Source organism: Larus michahellis, chromosome Z (genome assembly GCF_964199755.1).
Source record: "Larus michahellis chromosome Z, bLarMic1.1, whole genome shotgun sequence".
Lineage (NCBI taxonomy): Eukaryota > Metazoa > Chordata > Aves > Charadriiformes > Laridae > Larus > Larus michahellis.
The window spans coordinates 86567581-86587632 of record NC_133930.1 but is presented as its reverse complement, the minus strand read 5'-3'; the positions used below and the strand labels follow the sequence as shown (position 1 = coordinate 86587632).

The following is a 20052-nucleotide window of genomic DNA, read 5'->3' as shown; positions in this document are numbered from 1 at the left end:
CAAAGTGGAAAGCTGTGAATATGAGTAATCCATTTAGGAAACCTACTTCTGTGCTTTTTACCAGCTACAGTAATTCTGCACATTAGATCGGCATCTCTGTGTTTCTGTTTTGTAAGTGCCCATGAACAACCCACCAATAAAGTAATAAAAGACACGTAAGCCAAAGAGGGCTTAAAACAAAGACTGACAAGGAAATCTTGTCTACAAAACAATTTCCCAAGAACTTGAGCAACTAATGCTAGCGGTTACCCCAAGAGAGTTAGATGTACCTTCCCTGGAGTTTTCAGGATACATTTAACTTTCTCAAGCACATGTTCAGTTTTTTCTGGATCCTTCAACTTCTTTTTTATATCTTCTTCTAATTGTTCCCACTGGAAAGCACCTGCCACAAGACCAAGTAAATTGGATTATAAATCAGCAGGGCACAGGCCTTAGCCGGCAGACAAAAGACGATAACGATGCTAAACGCATCCTGCAGACTCTATTTTTTGCACATAAATCCTCCAGATCTTTGTGTTTGGGAAAGGAAAGATGCAATTCTTGCACAGTAAAACTTCCACGGTACTTTTACAAGAATGCAATCAAGTACAGACAGATCAGGGCATCTGTCTTGCTTCCAAAATTAATTTCTGGCTTCCTCCCAGTTCAATCACTACATATTGCAGGTAGACATTCAGAAAAAAGTCCTGAATATTTTGATAGTTATGGAAGTTCTTTAAATTCTGCTCATATTGCTGGTTGCATTGCTTTGCAGGTGTCTGGACCAGAAACGCTTCACGCACAGTTATATTCTGAATACTGGTAGCCAAAACCAGCACAAAGTTTGCAGTGGGGTTTCTTTTTCTCTTGTTTTCAGAGTCAGAGCCATTATATTCTCTTAGGTCTCTCAATAACTTTCCTGGAACCACTAAAAGCGTTGGCCAGCGTTAAAACGAACATAGTTTATCCTTATACATTTTGCTGGAGTAAGTCTCAAAGACACCATGGGGTTTTTGGTAACTTTCAGCTCTGATCCCCAGGGCCAGGCAGCGAGGAGGAGTCAGAGATGGATAAAGCTCATGGTGAAACACAACTCAGCACAGCCCTGGAGGAATTCCGCGGCAGAAAAAGCACACACAGCACACGGCGTCCTTGGCTCTACCAGCTCCGACGTGTACCGTAGGGATGGAAGTGCTTGTAACCTCGTGGGCATAACGTCATGGTCCTGAAAGGCTGAAAACGATGACACTGCCGCATGGCCTCTCCTCAGGCCCTGCCTGAAGTGTCTCTGAAAGACCTCGTCCCCTCTCAAAGGTACCAAACGGTGCAACGACTTCTGCAACGGCCTTCAGGTGGGGAGCTGGGACTGAGAGCGGAGCTTCAGCTGCTGCTGGGCAAAGTTTCCACCTCTTTGGCTGGCACAAGCAAAAGGAAAATTAATACACCGAAGGCAGCAGACACACTTTAACCTGCTGAAATTCCAGGTTTAATCCCTTATTCATGTCACCAATAAATAAAAAAAAAAATCAATCCGTTCATGCTGAAAAACTTCTGCATCTGTTCTTTATGTTTGACACTGCTTTGGAAAGAACTGAAAGGGATGTTTTCTATAACAAACTCTAATTGAAAGCTGAAAGAGTCTCCCTTGTGTCTTCACAAGCAAGCGTTCATGTCTTGGCCAGTAAGGCAGAAATACTTTTCACATGTCAGGCAGGTATCAGCCTACAGAGATTGGATGAGCTTCTTTATGGATGCAACTCTAACAATAGAATTACTTAGAACTTTTTTTTTTAATTGCATCTAAAATCAGAATGCATCATTAAAAAGCTGTCTAATTCTTTCAGCAAATATAAAATGTATATTCTTATGTACTGACAGCTTGCAAAATATTTTCTAAAGAACAAAAGGTACCTCCAAAAGAAAAAACAATTCTCTTTCACCTGAGGATTCCTAAGCAACTTCTTTAAAAAAGAGAGAAGAATATCAGTGCCATTTTAATAGACAGCTGGGATCAGGTAGGTGAGGTCACTGCCTGCACTGGATTGGTAGCAAAGCACATGTGATGTGTCAGAGCCCTCTGCACGCCGACCCGTTATCCCGGTTTTCTCTTCAGAACCACCATACCCAGAAGAGAAATGACTTGAGTCTTCTTAAGTAACCCTACACTCTCATCAATGTGTTTAGAACATGCAACCATTTAAAGTGTTTCAGAAGCCCGAAATCTGAAACTGTCTCAAACTCTAGATTATTTTGGCAAAGCTTTTGAATTTACAGAATCACAGAACGGTCGGGGTTGGAAGGGACCTTTGGAGAGCATCTAGTCCAACCCCCTGCTAAAATAGGTTCACCTACAGCAGGTTGGTTAACTAACTGATGGTAGCTTGCAGACTTTGCTCAGTAAATTACTGCGCGTGATTTATGTTCATTAGATGTGGAATAACAGGCAATTTAGTTTTTATTAAACCTAGGTGAAGGGCTTCTTTCATATAGACATTGTTCACCATAATCACAAGGATGAAACAGATGTAGCACCATGGCAGAACATCATCTACCAACATCACGGGCATGCTCCTTAGGGTGATGCCCCTCCTTCGCAGGGCATTGGCTGTAAGAGAAATGAGCAGCCGGACCCGTTCCAGGGGGTACCTGAATAGATGAAGTGGAGGATGTCTGGCAGACAAGAGCAGAAGACGGCGTCCTTCACCACCACCCTCACTGGCGGGACGCCGGGTGGGACACCGCGGGCAGCCCCTTCCTCCACCGCGAAGAGGCTCTGCGCCATGTGCACGATGGAGGCATCGTGGATGTCGGCGGGGCTCTTCACCTCAAAGAGCAGCATGAAGAGGTGGCTGGCAGAGCAGAGGATGACCTTGTGGGCCTCCACCATCGTGCTGAGGTCTTCAGGGCAAAACGCCACATCTGCGCACTGGCAGCAGCAGAGCAGGTTGTGCAGGTCCGCGTCATAGTGCGAGGCTTCGCCCTTCAAGATTGGCATTTTTTCTGCGAAAGATAACGAGTCGGGCTCGAAGCAAGTACTAACTGCAGGACAACTCTATTCCCAGAGACCTGATCAAGCGAAGGACAATTTTTGAAAAAAGTATTCGATGAGAAAATTTCTTAAGTGCTGTTTGAATATGTTTAGTAAAATACTCTAAAAACAGAAATAGTATGGTAAAATAAAAAATATAAGAAATCCTTAGTTTAGTAAAAAGTGTCCATCCTTTTATGAAATCTCATTAGGCATTTACATTTGAAAGAAACCTTGCCTGTGAACCTCAAACCTAGAGGATGTGAGCAAATTTCTAGTACGTGTGATAAGAGGCAATCACATATTTAGAGGTAAGTAATTGTCAGTAATTCTTTCACTGAGCAAGTGCATCAGATGCTCAGAAACCACGTGCAGGAAATTGTTTTATTTGCAGGAAACAAAAATATTATTTGATGATACTGTGGGATAATAAAGTATGATGTAATGACTTCATATTATAATTTGCCTGTAAAGCTTTTATTAATTTACCTTTGCATTATTTCATCAACTACACCAGAAAACCTCTCCTGTTATTTTTGCCTAAAATAAATTAGAAGTTTATAGCAATGTTATGTATTGCCACCCAATTCTCCACAAATTAATTAAGCCATCACTAAAAGATGAAGCAACTAGAGCAACATAACCAGAATAGCTGATGACAGATAGCACAGGTCACAGTCATGATTACAAAATGCTAATTGCACAAAGAACATGTCACACGTAATGAACGATACTAGAGACCAGACATCAGCGAGCACCTGGCTGTTCGAGCTGCGGTGGTTGAACTCGATGGCACTTCTGCGTCTTTTTCTTTTTCTTCATCTTTTCAGACGACTTCTGATTCAAACTTTGGATCATAAAATATTCCAGCTAAAACATGAAATGTTATTTTTAAAAAATCCTAGTTATTTAGAACAACCTAGACATCAAACCGTGGGGAACGAGCGGGTGCTGTGTGCAGGGCTGAGCCTACTGCCACCATGAACAGTCACCGAGGTCACCGAGCCCTGACGCCCCTTTGCCAGGAGAAGGTACCACATTTAGGTGGAATCAGCACAATTTAAAAGACTATTTATTCAAATGACGGTGGTTAATTCTCTTGTATTTAACCTTCCCAGAAAGTCCAGGCACAAAGATATTCAATTTACCAACTTCCTTAGATGCTAATTCCAGAATTACAGAGAATAATAACACTTGAAGGATAATGATCAAGTGCAAGTGATGGAAATAGCAACCATAACAAAAGCTCTTCACCTTCCAACTAACCACCACTGCCACGCACTACTACCATGCCCTCCGAAAAAGTCACATTACATCGCGATATTTGTGGGCACAGTTTGTCTCACTGGGACAGACTACAAGCGTCATCACTGCAATAAGAATGGATCTGAGGGGAAATTCTCCCTCTTACAGGAATGAAGAGGCACAAAGCGGGGTTCAGTTTGAGTTAATGCACGTCTCAAACACTTTTACCACCCAAGGTATCATCATAGCACACATAGTGCTTTCTGAAAACTAGAAAAATACTCTGGGGGACCAGATGTTGAGTGGATTCGTCATTTTTAATTGGGAATGAAGGGATACAATAAAACCAGGCTAATTGTTGTGCCAGATATTCCAACTTACTATCAAAACCCATGGAAACGCACTGTACTTACACACTGGGGACAACAACGGCACGGACCATATGAAACTACGGCACCAAAAGAACTGCATTTTTTTATTCAAGCCCAAATGCCCAAAAGGTTCCAAAAAAGGCTGAGCTTAAAACACATCATAAAACTGAAAATGAAATATCAGCGTGAAATAATTTTGTGGAGAAGACAAGTAAATCCAAAAGACCATATTTAGAAACTGCTCAGGAGACTTCCTGTCTTCAGGAGAGCAGAAAAAGAACAAGCTCATTAGTTGTGGGACATTTTAATAAGTCTATCTGCTTTTGTCTCGTTCCACTTCACTGCGTCTGACCCCAGGTTCTGGTCAGGCTTGCAGACTGCATCATGACTGTGAACTGAGCAAGCACAAGAACATGCTAAAAAAACAGGCAATTCAACAATCATACCTGTCTCACTTTAGCGGTAGAACAGCTGTGAGAGTTTGAGCAATTAAAATTAAAAATATCATAATATCATGGAATAATTCAGCTTGGAAGGGACCTGTGGATGTCACCCACTCAGGGCACCAGATCAAAACTCGTCTTCAGAGTGGGGTGGGATTGTTGGGTGCCTCGTCCAGTTGGGTTTTGTTTATCCCATCCCAGCAAGACAAAAGGACAGGAATAAAGGGGGGAAATTCTTGCAGCATGTACTGTGACTTTCCTGAAACTTCCTAAAAGGCAGTTAAAACTGGAGCAACCTTAGTACTGTCAGTTTGGCTAGAATCACAGAATGGTTTGGGTGGGAAGGGACCTTAAAGGCCACCCAGTGGCACCCCCTGCCCCGCGCAGGGACACCTCCCACCAGCCCAGGTTGCTCCAAGCCCCGTCCAACCTGGCCTTGAACCCCTCCAGGGATGGGGCAGCCACAGCTTCTCTGGACAACCTGGGCCAGGGGCTCACCACCCTCACACCAAAGAATTTCTTCCTGATACCTAATCTCACGCCAGTGGGATCTTGCCCTTGGTGGGAGGGCTCGTGGTGGGCCTCCACTCGCTCTCCAAAGCCCTGACATCAGCCATGCACCTCCCATGCATGCCACCCGTCTTTCAACCCAGCAGTTCCTCACTCACCACGTCTCCAAAGTACTTCTGTATGTAGAAGTCATTGAGGGTGTGCAGTTCGAGGTAAGTGGCTCCCAGTTCCTTGGCAAGCTGAACACCCTCGGAGGTGGTGACACAGCTCCTCCTGTCCGAAGTGCACAGAGGACAGGTGCAAGGCACTCCTGGGGTAAAAAATTGTGCAAAAAAAGCTATTTTTTTGTCAAACAATCTGGAATATTTAGCTTCCTAAATAATTGTAAAGATGTATTATTTAGAAAAGAGCAGAAAGGGAAATGGAAACATAGTCCTTTCATAGCAAGAAATCTAAAATTACTGAAAAAAACTTCTTATTGATCAGTTCAAAATGTTAGCTGCTATGCAAAACTCACCTTACATTTCATTAGCATTAATTTACATTCAGTTTTGCTAAGGCGGAAAGGTCAAGTATGACTTCCATCAGATTTGGCTTGGTGCCCCACATCCTTACACGCACAGGTGTTCTACGAGCCCGCAGGTGTTACCATTCATTAATGTACCCTTAAACTTGTTTAATTACTGTGGCCTGCCCGAGCAGCAAGCACGCACAGTAACGGAAGGGGAAAATTTCCACAGCAGTCCCAGCTGTTATGGGCACGTAGATACTGCAGAATATGATTCAATTACACATATTTTACTTTTTACTTTTTTTTTTTTAAAGCCAAAATAGGTATTTTTGATGATTACGTAGGTTAACTGATAAAAATCTCTTAGCCACCCTGGCTCAACTTCTCTTAATGCCAGTAAGAACTTGCTGGCCACGGTCATGCTTTCAAATGTGCCAAGCATGCTCTACACTAATTTCTGCTGCTCAGACCTATGGATAACACGTAATAACACAGCTTTTTCCTTTTTTTTTTTTTTTCTTTTGGCAGCCCCATTTGCTACTACAGAGGATTAAGATCTTAGTAATTTGTATGAGCAAACTGCTGTGTTCACACATAGCTCTGAGAAACAAAAGGGTTCTGTGTGCACACGGCAGTCTGCTCCGGCAGGTCCCAGAGCAAAACCGCTGATGGGGAGCCTGACTTCTCCCACGGCCACGTCATTCTGGGAGGAATACAGAAAAAAAAAAAAAAAAAGTGGAAAAATGCCAGTAGTGGAGTCACTCAGATTGGTGATATCCCATGCTTAAATAAAAAGTGTAAGAAAAGGCATTGGGAAGACAAACATTAGTTTAGCAAGACCGTGCCTTTAGAACGGCAGATTTATCACCCCTGTATAAATCAGAGCATAAAAACATTTGATCATTATCAGTGAATTAGTAAAGGGAAGAAAATAAAGATTTAATTGTTATAGAGTTCTTTAACAGTTCTTTCTCAATCACTGAGCAAAAAGACACATAAACAGACCCTGGCAAACCTGACATTATGTCCACAGGAGACACACGTCATATAGCTTAGTACTTCTTTCTACATTATAAAGTAAACGTCTACATCTACATCCATCATGTCCCTTACTCATAGCAGGAGGGATGCTTAGAAACACTTGGTTTAGTCAAATTTGTAAAGTAAAAGACAACTCACAGGCTCAAGTTTTACACTCATTGCTTTATGAAAAAATAAGTTTTAAAAATGAGGCCCCATGACCAACTAGACCACATGAAAATCAACAAAAGCTCATTTAAAAATATTTGGAAATACAGAATAGAGTTTGTATGTTTGTTTTATTGGTATCCCCGGTATTTTTTCTGAGCTTTATTTCCCTGATATAAACAGACAGGAGTCACTAACGTCTACCTAAGCCATGACCACGCTCTCAGCAGCGCCGCCCTCATCGGCTGCTGGACACTCGGAGGTCCTCTGGGTCCTTACGCAGTCGTGCGACTGTGATTTTCATATTGATTAAACAGCAGCCACAACAACAACTTTAAACAGTGATTCTAAAATTGATTTGCATTGCTCTCACAGCAGGCTACAGACCAGCTTGGACAAGGCACGGTGCGAACACAAGAGCTCTACCATACCTATACCATACCTACACCACAGCTACTGCCATGAGCCATCAACTCTGTGGATACCTCAGCACGTGGCCCCTTGTGGTACCCGAAGAGCTGGTGTCTCCATTCTTCTGACGACATCCCAGACAACGTCCAGGCTTTTCCCACCCCCTCTCCAGTGTTTGCAAGCTGGCGGACTTTGTTTTAATCTCATACACTAGAGATATTTTACACCTGAGACATGACCAGGCAGAGCTTGTAACTGTAGGGTCCATGCACTCGAATGTATGCTGCTAAATGCCACGCACTAGATTTAATCCCCCACGTGTGATGGCTCCACAAGGAGTCCTCGCAGAGGTCAAAGCAAGGCAGGATGCCTTTCATCGCCTGGGCTAATTAAGCATAAACTTCTTGCCAATACACCAGCCTACAGAGCCATAATACATGCACATATTACTGTCATCCTGGCAGACTAGTTGTTTCTGTTAGTAACTTGGAGAAACAACCAGCTTCTCCTGAAATGACAGCACGTCTAACTTCCAAGTGAGATTTTAACTGTTACTACAGGAAACTGGATACATACCGTTTTTTCTTGCACCAATAGCAGAAATTATTACTGGAACTGAGCAGTGGTTTAATGCCTTTTTTATCATTGGGACATAACTCTCCTTTATGTCTTGAAATGAAGTCTTGTCATTGACGGAGTATTTAATCACAATAATATCAGCTCCTCCAATGAGACTGCGAGAGGTGTACCAGTCACTGTCAAATATATCCTAAACAGAAAAAAAAACGATCAAGAATTTCCTGTCTATAAAGGAAAAGGCAAACTATTCAACAGTCTGAACGCAAAACCTTACAAAAGTATTTTTAAATGGTAACTTAATCTCTTATTTGAAGACGTGAAACAAAGAGCAGAATTCATGCTGTGCAATTTCCTTGTTTGGAGAACAAGTTGTTCATTATAATAAACAATAAATCTCTTTTATGAATTCAGGAATTCTTCAGGAAGAGGAAAAAATAGGGTTAATCTAGGAATATACTTTGCAGGAAGAAACTTCACTGGTTTAATTACTTAATCTTCAAAAGTTTTTATTAAGGAAATAAAAGCAGCTTCAGTGGTGGACGTTTGCAGCAATTCATACAAACCCATTACTTACCACAATATTTTAGGGAAAGGGTCACACAGAACTATGTTATGTACTTATGAACCTATAAATACAAGTTCCATCAGCTGGGTGGGATTTTTATCTGCTTCACAAGAGCTTCCATTTAGCTTTAACAAGTGTTAACGTCTTCAGGATAAGGAGTTTAATGACACAACTAAACTTTCTTTTTTGACTTCACATTCAATTTGTCATCGTTCTGTGCTTTAGGCGTAAGCCTTGCACTCTAAAATTATTTTGTATCCTGTTCATTTACAACTGTCATGAGAACTATAATTTCATGATTTCTACTTTACCTAAAGGTAGCTCAGAAATACCGGTGGAAGTCTTGCATATATGTTCAATTGAAAATTCTTGACAGAAATCTGGAACTGGTCCAGAGAACTGAAAATCACTCAAAAAATTGAAATACTATGACCTCTTGGAACAGACAGACCTTATTGTGGCCTTTCAATACATAAAGTGGGCTTATAAGAAAGACGGAGACAGACTTCTTACCAGGTCCTGTAGTAAAAGGACAAGGGGCAATGGATTTAAACTGAAAGAGGGGAGGTTTAGATTCAACATAAGGAAAAAAACATATTTTTTTTTTTATGAGGGTGGTGAGCCCCTGGCCCAGGTTGCCCAGAGAAGCTGTGGCTGCCCCATCCCTGGAGGGGTTCAAGGCCAGGTTGGACGGGGCTTGGAGCAACCTGGGCTGGTGGGAGGTGTCCCTGCCCAGGGCAGGGGGTGGCACTGGGTGGCCTTTAAGGTCCCTTCCAGCCCAAACCGTTCTGTGATTCTTTAACAGTCCTGTACAACACGAGGCAAAGCTAGAAGAACTTGGGATCTTGGGAAAAAAAACAGAAACGGGTAATGATGAAATACAGAAGATGTGGAAGAGAGGAGTAAGTGAGCACAGAAGAAGTGACAAAAGGGACCCAAAGGGTGTGTTGGGGATGGTCAATGTGATTTTTGAAGAGCAGGTCACAGAAATAAGAGCATTACAGATGGGAGCTGGAGAAATACATAAAAGCTTATTAATATCAACAAGTGGGTTGCATTGTCAACATAACTATTTTTGATCACTTCAAAAGAGTCATTGTTTCAGATCTGTGGTGAAGTAGCTGCCACGCTTTTAAGTACCAGAGGTAGCATGAACTTGACGGAAATGTATCAGTCGGCAAATATTTGTCTAGACTGTCAGTGCACGTTGTACCCAATTTAGATCTTGTCTGTACAGAGAAAAAAGTCCGGAAATAAACTTAAAGTATAATAGCTATTCCCGTTAATGTCTTTAACAGAAGTTCTTGTTCTGTAATAAGAAAACCACAGAAAATTCTCAAATTATCAAGAACAGCTATTCAACAATTCAACATGTTCGCAAGAGCTGTCAGAGCACTGCTCTTGTTTTTTTTTCAGAGACTATTATAATCCCAGGCTAAGGGGAATGCCCAGCAGCATTTAACAGAATCATTTAAGCTGTGCTAAGAGTATAAAGGCAACACACAACACAAGTTTAGCACCTGTAGCAGTATGACCACCAGCTACAGCGCTTTGAGACAACCAGCCAGATCGGGGCGGGCAGAACCTGACCGCACAGTCAGGCAAAACCGCAGAATTTTCAAAGGACAGCCTTAATATGTTTTAGCTGATTAAGATCTCAACAGAATTTTTCATAGGGTTGTACACATTTAACACAGCAAAGGCTTAAGAGAAAAATACAATACAAAGCAAAAAATAATATAGAATATTTAGTTGTTCCATGCTGGCAGAAGAAAGCGTGCTGGTTCCTTTGCAATTTCCTTCTGGCTGCCTGTGTCCAAGCTCAGCCCAGGTTTGCTCATGCCCATCTCGATGAGCTGGGTCATAACCAGCAGTATCACCAGCAAGGTCTAGGTTGCAGGCGCACAAACACAAAAGAACTCTGCCACAACGTCAAGCGCTAGTAATAAAAAATGTTTATGGCAACTCCTTGCAGAATGTAATATGTATTTTTTACATGTAGTCATGTAAATGGTTTGCAGCTCCCTCCATTTTACAACAGAACTAAATCTCCGGTGCATAGTGACACAATTTCGTGTTACAAAATGAAAAGATTTTGGGAAGATTTCTAAGGTTCTGGTCAATAGGAACACCACCATGCCCGAGGGAAGAACCAACTCTGACTCTCATGCTTATCTTCAGAATAAACCTGGTCCTCACATACAGCAGAGGACAGCATTTCTAGATACCAAAGTGCCCCACGCTGTGGCTCCATCCTGCCACCAGCCCCACCAGCAGCAGAGGACAGGACACCAGGTACCTGATGCACACCCGGACATGCGCTCTGCTCTGGCCCCAGCCCTCGTCCTGGCTCTCCCAGGAAAGCATCGCACACTAAAACACCAGCCTGGAAGACCCTCCAGGCCCTAACCTTGACCGGTGGCAGCTCTAACGCTCTTCTTGTCGATGGGAATCTCAACAGAGTATGCTGAGGTGGACCTGTGTTTGTCTGCATGTGCCCGCCCATGCGTAGAACAAAACAGTGGCTTAAGAGGTTGATATCATACAGGAAAAAAAAAAAAAAAAAACAAAACGAAAACATGGGGATTTTTTTTTTTCCTAGTGAAAATACTACTACTACTAAGAAAAGCAATTATATTTTGGAAAACAAAACAACAAACAGAAAATATGTCCATTACCTCACACGATTCCCCTCCCCTTTTTGTACTTAGCCCCACTGGCCATATTTCCATCTCTGCAGGTGTGGGGAAACGTAGCAAAATCGTTCCTGAAAACAGCCACACAGGTACGTGAATACACCTCTGTGTTTAACTATTAGGGGAACGAACTCCTATGGAAGCGTGGTGCGGGCTTTAACAGCTCCGAAGGCACATGTGGCCGTGCACTGCAGCAGGTCTAGGGGGGTCTGTGCTTCCCACCACTCCCTGTGACACCGCTGCATGTCGCTGATAATCCTACCAGGGAAGATTTTACCAAAGTCCATGAAGTTCTGGTGGGGATGGAGCCCATTTTCCTGGGGTAAGGGCCAGCCCTGGGTACATCAAGAAACGAAAAATGCAGAATGTGCCAACCCAACGTGTGACAACAACCAAACTCTGTTACCGTTGTGCGGTTTCCCTGTGCCCTCACATATTTGATTTAATGCCCCTGAAAGCCCATTCTTGAGTATGGATGCTACATTAAAAAACCCAGAGAAAGACATGTTTTCAGAGGTCTCGTTGCAATTATTTTCATTTTGCTTCAAGCGTGGCAAAGACTGCTCAGATTGCTGCTCTGTGCCAGGAAAATCTTCCAAAAAACGACTCCGACAACAAAGGGTTATTTGCCCAAGGCATCACTGACACAGAGCATTATCACTTTTAGGGAAGCTTTCATGCAAAAATGCCAGAGGGAATTTCTTTAGATGGTGAACAAGAGTTCAGATACAGGAGTAATGTTAATTCCCGGCTTCTTCTATGAGATTTATGTAGCAGCTACTCCTCATCGCGCTTCCTGCTCTTGTCATTTCCCAAGAGAGCCACTGACAGAAGGAAAAAGTAACTGCATAGCTAAGGTTATTATAATACGACCTTCTTAATTATAATTATACTGCTGTTGCTACTCCTCTCAGGGCTGATTAGAAAAAAGCTTCATTCTTTCCTTGCATTTCTCCATTATGCACGTCTCCTAATATATTCTTCCCATTAGTAAACCATACGTCTCAGGCATTAACATTGAAAATAAAGCCTGCCGAGGCAATGAAGACCTGATTTTCCTACAAAATCACATGACCCCTCCCGAGGACAATACTTGCTTTGTTAAAAATAATTTATGAATGCCTCTATGGAACGGCAGTGAAATCCACCGTGCCCTTGCAATGCCCACGCTCTTTCTAAAAGCTGCCCGTAAACATCCCCAGGTCCACCCAGCCCAGCCCGCGGACTGGGGCAGCAGCTACAGCAAATGCCCTCTGTGGGGACTAGGGAGCTTGGCCACCCCCGAGGACCGTCCCCCTGGGACTTCTCGGCATCCCAGAGGGCTGCACTGGGAATATTGTAAAGTTCATCCCTGTCTAGGGATGCATTTACAGACCCACCCTCCACTAACAGACCCTTCTCCCCAGTGATGCCTCGCACTCATCAGAGCCTTTCCCACATTTTTTCAAGGTTTCTCCACAATTTCTAACCATTCAGGCCCGCGGCAGAACAAATTTTGCAGGTGCGCTCTCCGTAACTTACTAGACCTCCCTGAACTTGCTCATCTAACTGCACGTGCAGCACAGAAGGAAGTATCTTCTTCAGAAAACGAGGGAATTCAGAGCACAACACTAGAATGACACTTTTGTTTTTCACTTGAGGCTTTCCAAAAGAGCTTTAACTGGTTGAGCTGACCCAGAAACAAAATCAGTGAAGGCTAGCGTTGGCCCGTGTTGCCCTCTCATACAGTAATGCAATGATATTTGTAAAACGCAAAAATAAAGACCACAGTAGGGAAAATAATTTACCAGGATACAATCGCTTGTTGTAAACTGTCAACCTGAGGCAGCCAAGCTTAAAAATGTGAAAGGATAACACACCAAAAAATGAAAAAGTTTACAGAAAAATTAAGTTTAAAAAAAAATAATGAAAAACTATGGTTTTGTACTGAAACAGTAATATGACTGGATTTCTAAAAATTGTGAAGAAATTAAAAAGTGGATCAGGTTCCTTTACCTACAGACATGCCAAGGGCCAGCCAGGCTGGCCAGCACAGAGAGCGCAAGGACGTTGCTGCTGGGGAAAAGCCAGATAACTACACTGTGGGTGATGCCACAGGGGTAAGAAAGCTCACAGGGTTCAGGGAACTACTACTGTTGGTGCGGTAAGAAAAGCAGACAGGAAAAAGAGAAAAGATTCAGCGGAAGAGGTGGTTGAAAAGGGAGAAATCTGAAAAAAATAATTCACAGAACAGCTTTTCAAAGTCGCGGTTAGGATATTTGAGCACCAGCGAATCCTGGAGAGGCGCGGAGCTCCGTGCAGCCTCCAGAGCAGGGACAAACACAGCTCGGCACCCATCGCCCTGCAGGTGCCAAACCCGGCGCAGAGAACCCTCCAAACCCCAGCTCCTCCGTTTTCTCCTCTTGTAACATTTCTGCTATGTCAGGGATTCTCTAGAAACCAGGCAGTTTTTATAAATTAGGGGAAACCAAAAAATTTTTGGAAGTGGCATTCCTTGGGGAAAAAAAAAACAACAAACCAACAGGTGGGTCACAGAGGAAAAAAATTAAAAAGAATGACAATATCCCACCCAGCCCAGGACCGAAACGTTCTTGTATCCTTATAGTCCTGCTCTGAACGAGAGAGCAAAGAACAAGAGAGGTAACGCAGATCGGAGGACACTCAGTCAAGTTTTCATTCCACCATTTCTTTTCCTGCGTCATAATTAAATGAATCAAAATATGAAATATAGCTCCTGTGCTACGCTTCATTCTGAAGTTGAGGAAGATTCTCTTGCCATCAGATATTACAGATTTTGCCTGCACTTTTTTCTGCAGTTTTTACTTGTACATATGCAGAAGCATAAGAAAATTCAGTGTAAACTGACTGGAGTTGCAAACTACACACAACCCAATAAAACAGCAACTCGGTCCCTAAGACTGTCAAATCTGGCATACTCAAAGTGCCAAATAAAGCAACCTTTTCCAAAGCAAATCTTAAAATTCATCTTGCAAATTACCCTTTGTAAGTTACTAGCTCCCATACTGAGGTTTACTCGCCAAAAAAATTAGAAAAACTGGGACATGCTAGTTCAACATGCCTAATGAGAGCACGAATTGAGCATTAGCAACCGATCAGCTATTAAAATCACAATATTCAGCACTGACATTAGCACACATATACATTTTCCCTGGTTCTTTATATCTCCTCTCATCCTGGGTCTGCATTTTCTGTAAGAGCGTTTTCGAGCCCCGTGAATCAAAGGATGTGGGTCCACTCACACATCTATCCCCCGCACGAGGGAGATACCAGCAGCAGCCTTGAAAACGTAGCGCAGGAGACATCAGGCCATTGCGATACACAGTGACTGACACACAGAGATCAACGTGGTTTTGGAAACAGTGACATTTTGCCCCCAGATGTTGAAAATTATGCTCTACCACTATCTCTACAACCCTGTGTCGTCTGCGTTACTGATAACATCCTCCTCAAAGTCAGCACGTCCATCCTCTACCCTGCAACTGCCATGGGAAAGAGAGCTTCTCACAACGTGCTGCTGCTGTTGTACCTCTGCCAAGAAGCCTCGCTTCCTATCTCTGCAGTTTGGCAGCCACCTTTGGTCACCCTCAGCTTAGAAAATACTCTCACAGCAACGCTGCTGGTGTTTCAGCAACCACGTGCCCAGCAGGATGATGCCACCATGGCAGCCTTCACTGCATGGTCCAGACCTTTCACGTTTCTCGAACCCATCAGTGCACAAGCACTTCAGCAGATGCTGAAAAACTTTTCTGCAGCTCTTTCAGAGAGACATATAGTACATAGTAAGATGCCCAATATCACAGAATATCATAGAATCACAGAATGGTGTGGGTTGGGAGGGACCTTAAAGATCATCTAGTTCCAACCCCCTGCCCCAGGCAGGGACACCTCCCACCAGCCCAGGTTGCTCCAAGCCCCGGCCAACCTGGCCTTGAACCCCTCCAGGGATGGGGCAGCCACAGCTTCTCTGGGCAACCTGGGCCAGGGGCTCACCACCCTCACAGCAAACAATTTCTGCCTCAGATCTCATCTCAATCTCTCCCCTTTCAGGTTAAAACCATTACCCCTCTTCCTACCACTACATGACCTTGCCAACAGCCCCTCCCCAGCTTTCTTATAGGCCCCCTTCAGCTACTGGAAGGCTGCTATAAGGTCTCCCTGGAGCCTTCTCTTCTCCAGGCTGAACCCCCCCAACTCTCTCAGCCTGTCCTCACAGCAGAGGGGCTCCAGCCCTCAGATCATCTTTGCAGCACTCCTCTGGACCCGCTCCAACGGGTCCATGTCCCTGTGCTGAGGACTCCAAAGCTGGACACAGTACTCCAGGTGGGATCTCACAAGAGCAGTATAGAGGGGGAGAATCACTTCCCTTGACCTGCTGGTCATGCTTCTTCTGATGCAGCCCAGGATGGAGTTGGCTTGCTGTGCTGCAAATATCATCAGGAAGAGTTCAACTGAAGACACGTGAGCTGTTGACCCCTCTTGGAGACTCAAAAAGTGGAGCAGTGTCCTGGGCTGACAAAGGTAGCAGACCAAAACATGAGCAAATCCACCCTGTTCCACAATCTATCTCACAAAAGGGTCTCCCCATGCACTGGGGAGGTCTACTTGGTAAACTTGCATCCATGCTGCTTTTCCAGACCAATAGGTGTAGAGGACAAAGAGCAGGTGGGCACCCTTGACTTTGGAGACACAGAGCTATCAGTTGACAAGTTTACGTCTAATAAATTTGCCTTAAGCATATGGATTTAATCTAGATGAGATGTAAATCTCAGATAAAATGCCAATCTGCTTTTATGTTGGGCTCAGACAACAAAGGTGGAAATAATGCAAGGCCCACCATACCACCACCTCTATCTTTCAGTAACTCACAACAAGAATCCTTTTCCATGAAGAATATGACTTGAGGCAATGTCAGTCAACGTTCTGGATTGTCCTGTGCCATTTGCCAGGCTAGCAGAGGAATAGTCCTGACAGGACCATGGTGACATAGCAAACCTCAAGCATCCAAAATACGGAAAAAAATCCTGTTCTGCCTAACCCTAGAAAGGGGACTGCTTCTCTCGGAACTAATGCCCTCCTGCAGAGTCCAGTATAACTATCTGAGAAGTCTTCTACTAAGCAAAAAATGCCAACTGTTCTTCACCATTCCCAGCAATAAATCTCCTGCCTCCTTTAACTGAGAAAGCAAAAAACAAGAGGCCTCAGAAACATAATGCTCCAGGCAATAACAAGCTAGCTTTTCAAGGGCAAAACTGATAAGGTCTCCAGAACTGAAGGACCTTGTTTTGTAGAAGAGCAAATGCAAATAAAACAACATAAAAACACATGAACTGCAACTCCGACCTAGGTCCTTTCTTCGCCCTTCTCCAGCTGCCCCTGCCTGCCTTCCCCCCTCCCTTTACCAGCCTCCAACCCTCCGAAACACCCTTTGAAGTCCTGCAGCCTTAATTTGCATTCAGGAGCTTTTACTCACTGCCGCGCTCCAATGGCTCCCACAAACTGCACCTGCGGGTCACGAGCAGCTCCACAGAGTAAGAGCAGGATCCCCTGGCCCTTCTGAACCCCTGGCTGTAAGTGCAGTGGGCAGAAAAGTCCGGGAAATAGAGAATGGATTGATCGCTGAACTGGCCCAATTACAAACTTCTGATGGCGCATTTCTGGAACTGTTAGGATTCCTGCAGATTCCAAAACAATTTTCCCTCACAGGACTGAAAAAATCAACCCAAGCAGAGAATTATGGAGCTGAAACTGATTATTGTTTTAATTTCTAAAAGCTGCTAAGCTTAATTTTTTTTAAGGCTACTAAGTAGTCATTAATATGTTTTAATTTAGATTATCAGTATCATTTCTTGCATAATCATTGATCTGCTCGTACTCCCAACTAAGTTATCTCACTTACTAACAAAACGGCTGACAAGCTGGAACGGTGCCAAAATCCTTTTATTTACCTTCAAATAAAGGAGATAATGTTAAGAGGTGATTATTCATTACAACAGAAGTAAAATGACTCCATATACTGTATTTTGCAAGACATCAAATCTTATAATCTGTTGTTTTTCAAATCTGGGAAACTGACTGCCTTTTCGTTTTCTACAGAAAAAAATAAATTGCTTTGTTTTATTGCTGACAAGTATTTGGAGAGAGTGCTTATGGTGCAATGTCACAAAAAAAGGGTTCTTGTCTACCTTGGGATTACCTTCAATATTTTGCTCAACAGCCCAGTTGAAAATATCACTTTCCTACAGAGGAGGTGGGCAGTGGCTGGTTAATGAGAAACTTTCTGTAGCACCTTGAAGACTTTGCGGCATTTGCCTGGTTATATTTTATATGCTTATTGCTGCTGGCAATAAGTAAATCAGAATAAAAGCCCACAAGAATGAAAATAATTTTTTCTAATCTATTTTCATTTGATTAAATCAGCTAATGCTGTTCAGTGTTAAAAAGAGGTAAAAAAGATTGAGACCGATCTCTTACCCAGAGAGGACAGTCGTGTACCACCAGCCTGACATTGCCGAACACGCAGGCTTGATACTCGGTAAAAACTGGGTTTCCGACGTGACTGGCAGACAAGCTGCTGTCGATCTGGGAAATGAGAGCGCTTCTCCTGAGATAGCTCCAGAACAGGCTCGGCTGCTGATTGTCCTCAGAAAACCCATCTCTTTCATTCCCAAAGGCTACAATATTAACTGACCTAAAATGAAAATAAGAGACAAAGCTGCGTTAACAAAGATGAAGGGCAGGGACAAGAGAGGGGAAAAAAAAAATAATCCCCTTAAATCAAAACTAACATATTAATCCTTCCGAATCCTCTTCCCTCCCCAGATTTTAGCACCCCCCATCCCCCGTAATCAAAAGCAAAACACATACATGATCTCAAATCCAGCAGCAGGGTGACAGCAAAGCCGAAAGGAGACCTGGAAACGCCGCTTGCATTACAGACCCCCAGCTGGCTTGGCGTTTTATTTGCCGATGCCCAGGCTCAGCCCCGCTGCTGTGACCTCCGGGGCTCCTGTCGCATTCCCTCGGCCGCGGCCACCCTGGCTAACAGGCTGCCCGCAGCTCCAGGCCAGTGACCGGGATGCAGCCCCACGCCAGAGCCGCAGCAGCAGCAGTGACAGCAGTAGCGGTGGTAGAAGTAGGAGCTGCAGCAGTAACAGCACTAACAGCAGAAACAGCAGCGCTGGTAACAGCGGTAGCACTGGTAGCAGTAGCAGTGGCAGCAGTAACAGCAGTAGCAGTAGAGGCAATAACAGCAACAGCAGCGTCAGCAGCAGCCCCAGCACTGGTGTCAGCGTTACTGAGCATCTGTAGGTGAACTCGAGGCGCCAGGCAAGCGGCCAGCCGCTTGGTCACGGCCATCTGTCAGCCGGCAGGAGCTGAGCAGACGCAATGGGCAGAGTGAGCTGACGTTCAGCCAAGGCAGGGAAAGGCACTGGAGCAGGGGCTGCGTGCGCGGCAGAGAAAGGACCGACATCACGACACCAGGGCGCTGCCACCGCTCGTCTGCTCTGGAGGAGAGACCAGCTCCGAGGGACCAGCACGGCTAAGGGAGAGGGCAGTGCGAAGATCCTTTGTTAAAGTATTTAAAGCTTTTTTTTTTTTTTTTTTTTTTAAGTTAAATAGTATCTACCTTTTCAATATTAGGTTGATAATTTCTTAAACGCCATGTAGATTTTTTAGCATTCGTGTGATGTTTAAAGCACTGTTTTCAAAAAGGACAATCTAATTATAATAAAATATATACAAATACCTGTAAGCAAATCCATTCTAAAATGGCACATTCTCTGTCAGATACCACTATACACTTTAGAGGAAAAAAAAACAGTAAAAATATTTTAAGCACACTACATGATAAATAAACACCCTCTATTACGTGAACACATTCTGCTGTTAATCCCACAGGCAGGAACTCATTCAACATGGGTCTTGATACGATTATCAACAGAATAATTAACAGACCTTTGCCTGTAACAGCCCATGCTCTGGGAAAGGTACTATTCCGCTATTGGCAAATGTGGGAGATGACAACTGATGTTGTCCCAACCCTGGGCTCTTCACCCGGGATGCAAAGAGCCGATCCACCCCCAGAGCCCAGATCCGTGTTTCCTGATGTCTGCGCGGAGCTGGGCGCTGGGGGAAGCTCCACAAAGCCAGCACACCTTGGCTTATGCATTGTAAGCTTTGATATTTTACAAAAATCCACTCATTGCCACGCTACGCTTCTCTCTGGCGGCTCACGATTTCACAAGAAGCGCCTGTTGGCGACTGGTATTCTCCCTTCGATTAAAGATAGAGAACCTTCCTGAATCTCTGCGCGAGCCTGGAGAGTGGGGGTCTCGTCTAGGAGGCGTGGAGCTTCAGAGGTGGAGGTGTGGTGGGCACGTTGTAATGAGCGCGGTTCACCTGAAGGGCACATGCTGTTTGTTTTCACCACTTTGTACAACCAGCAACCTTGCGGTTTTAGGGGAATGCCCCAGTTCTCCCGAGTTGTGTTCCTTGTGTCTTTTT

The 20052-nt window shown here is 44.0% G+C and overlaps 1 protein-coding gene across 1 annotated transcript in view; it reads right to left on the bottom strand.

The window, feature by feature from the left end:
• The window catches only part of RHOBTB3 (Rho related BTB domain containing 3), a 31205-nt gene extending 12154 nt beyond the window's left edge, over positions 1-19051 (bottom strand). The window contains exons 1-7 of the mRNA XM_074570595.1: positions 18412-19051; positions 18019-18235; positions 8263-8455; positions 5735-5886; positions 3766-3877; positions 2626-2979; positions 270-382 (exon numbers count right to left, since the gene is read on the bottom strand). Of these exons, the coding sequence (XP_074426696.1) occupies positions 270-382; positions 2626-2979; positions 3766-3877; positions 5735-5886; positions 8263-8455; positions 18019-18235; positions 18412-18413 (1143 nt within the window). The 5' untranslated portion in view covers positions 18414-19051. The remainder of the gene's footprint in view (positions 1-269; positions 383-2625; positions 2980-3765; positions 3878-5734; positions 5887-8262; positions 8456-18018; positions 18236-18411) is intronic.
• Positions 19052-20052: the final 1001 nt, after the last annotated feature.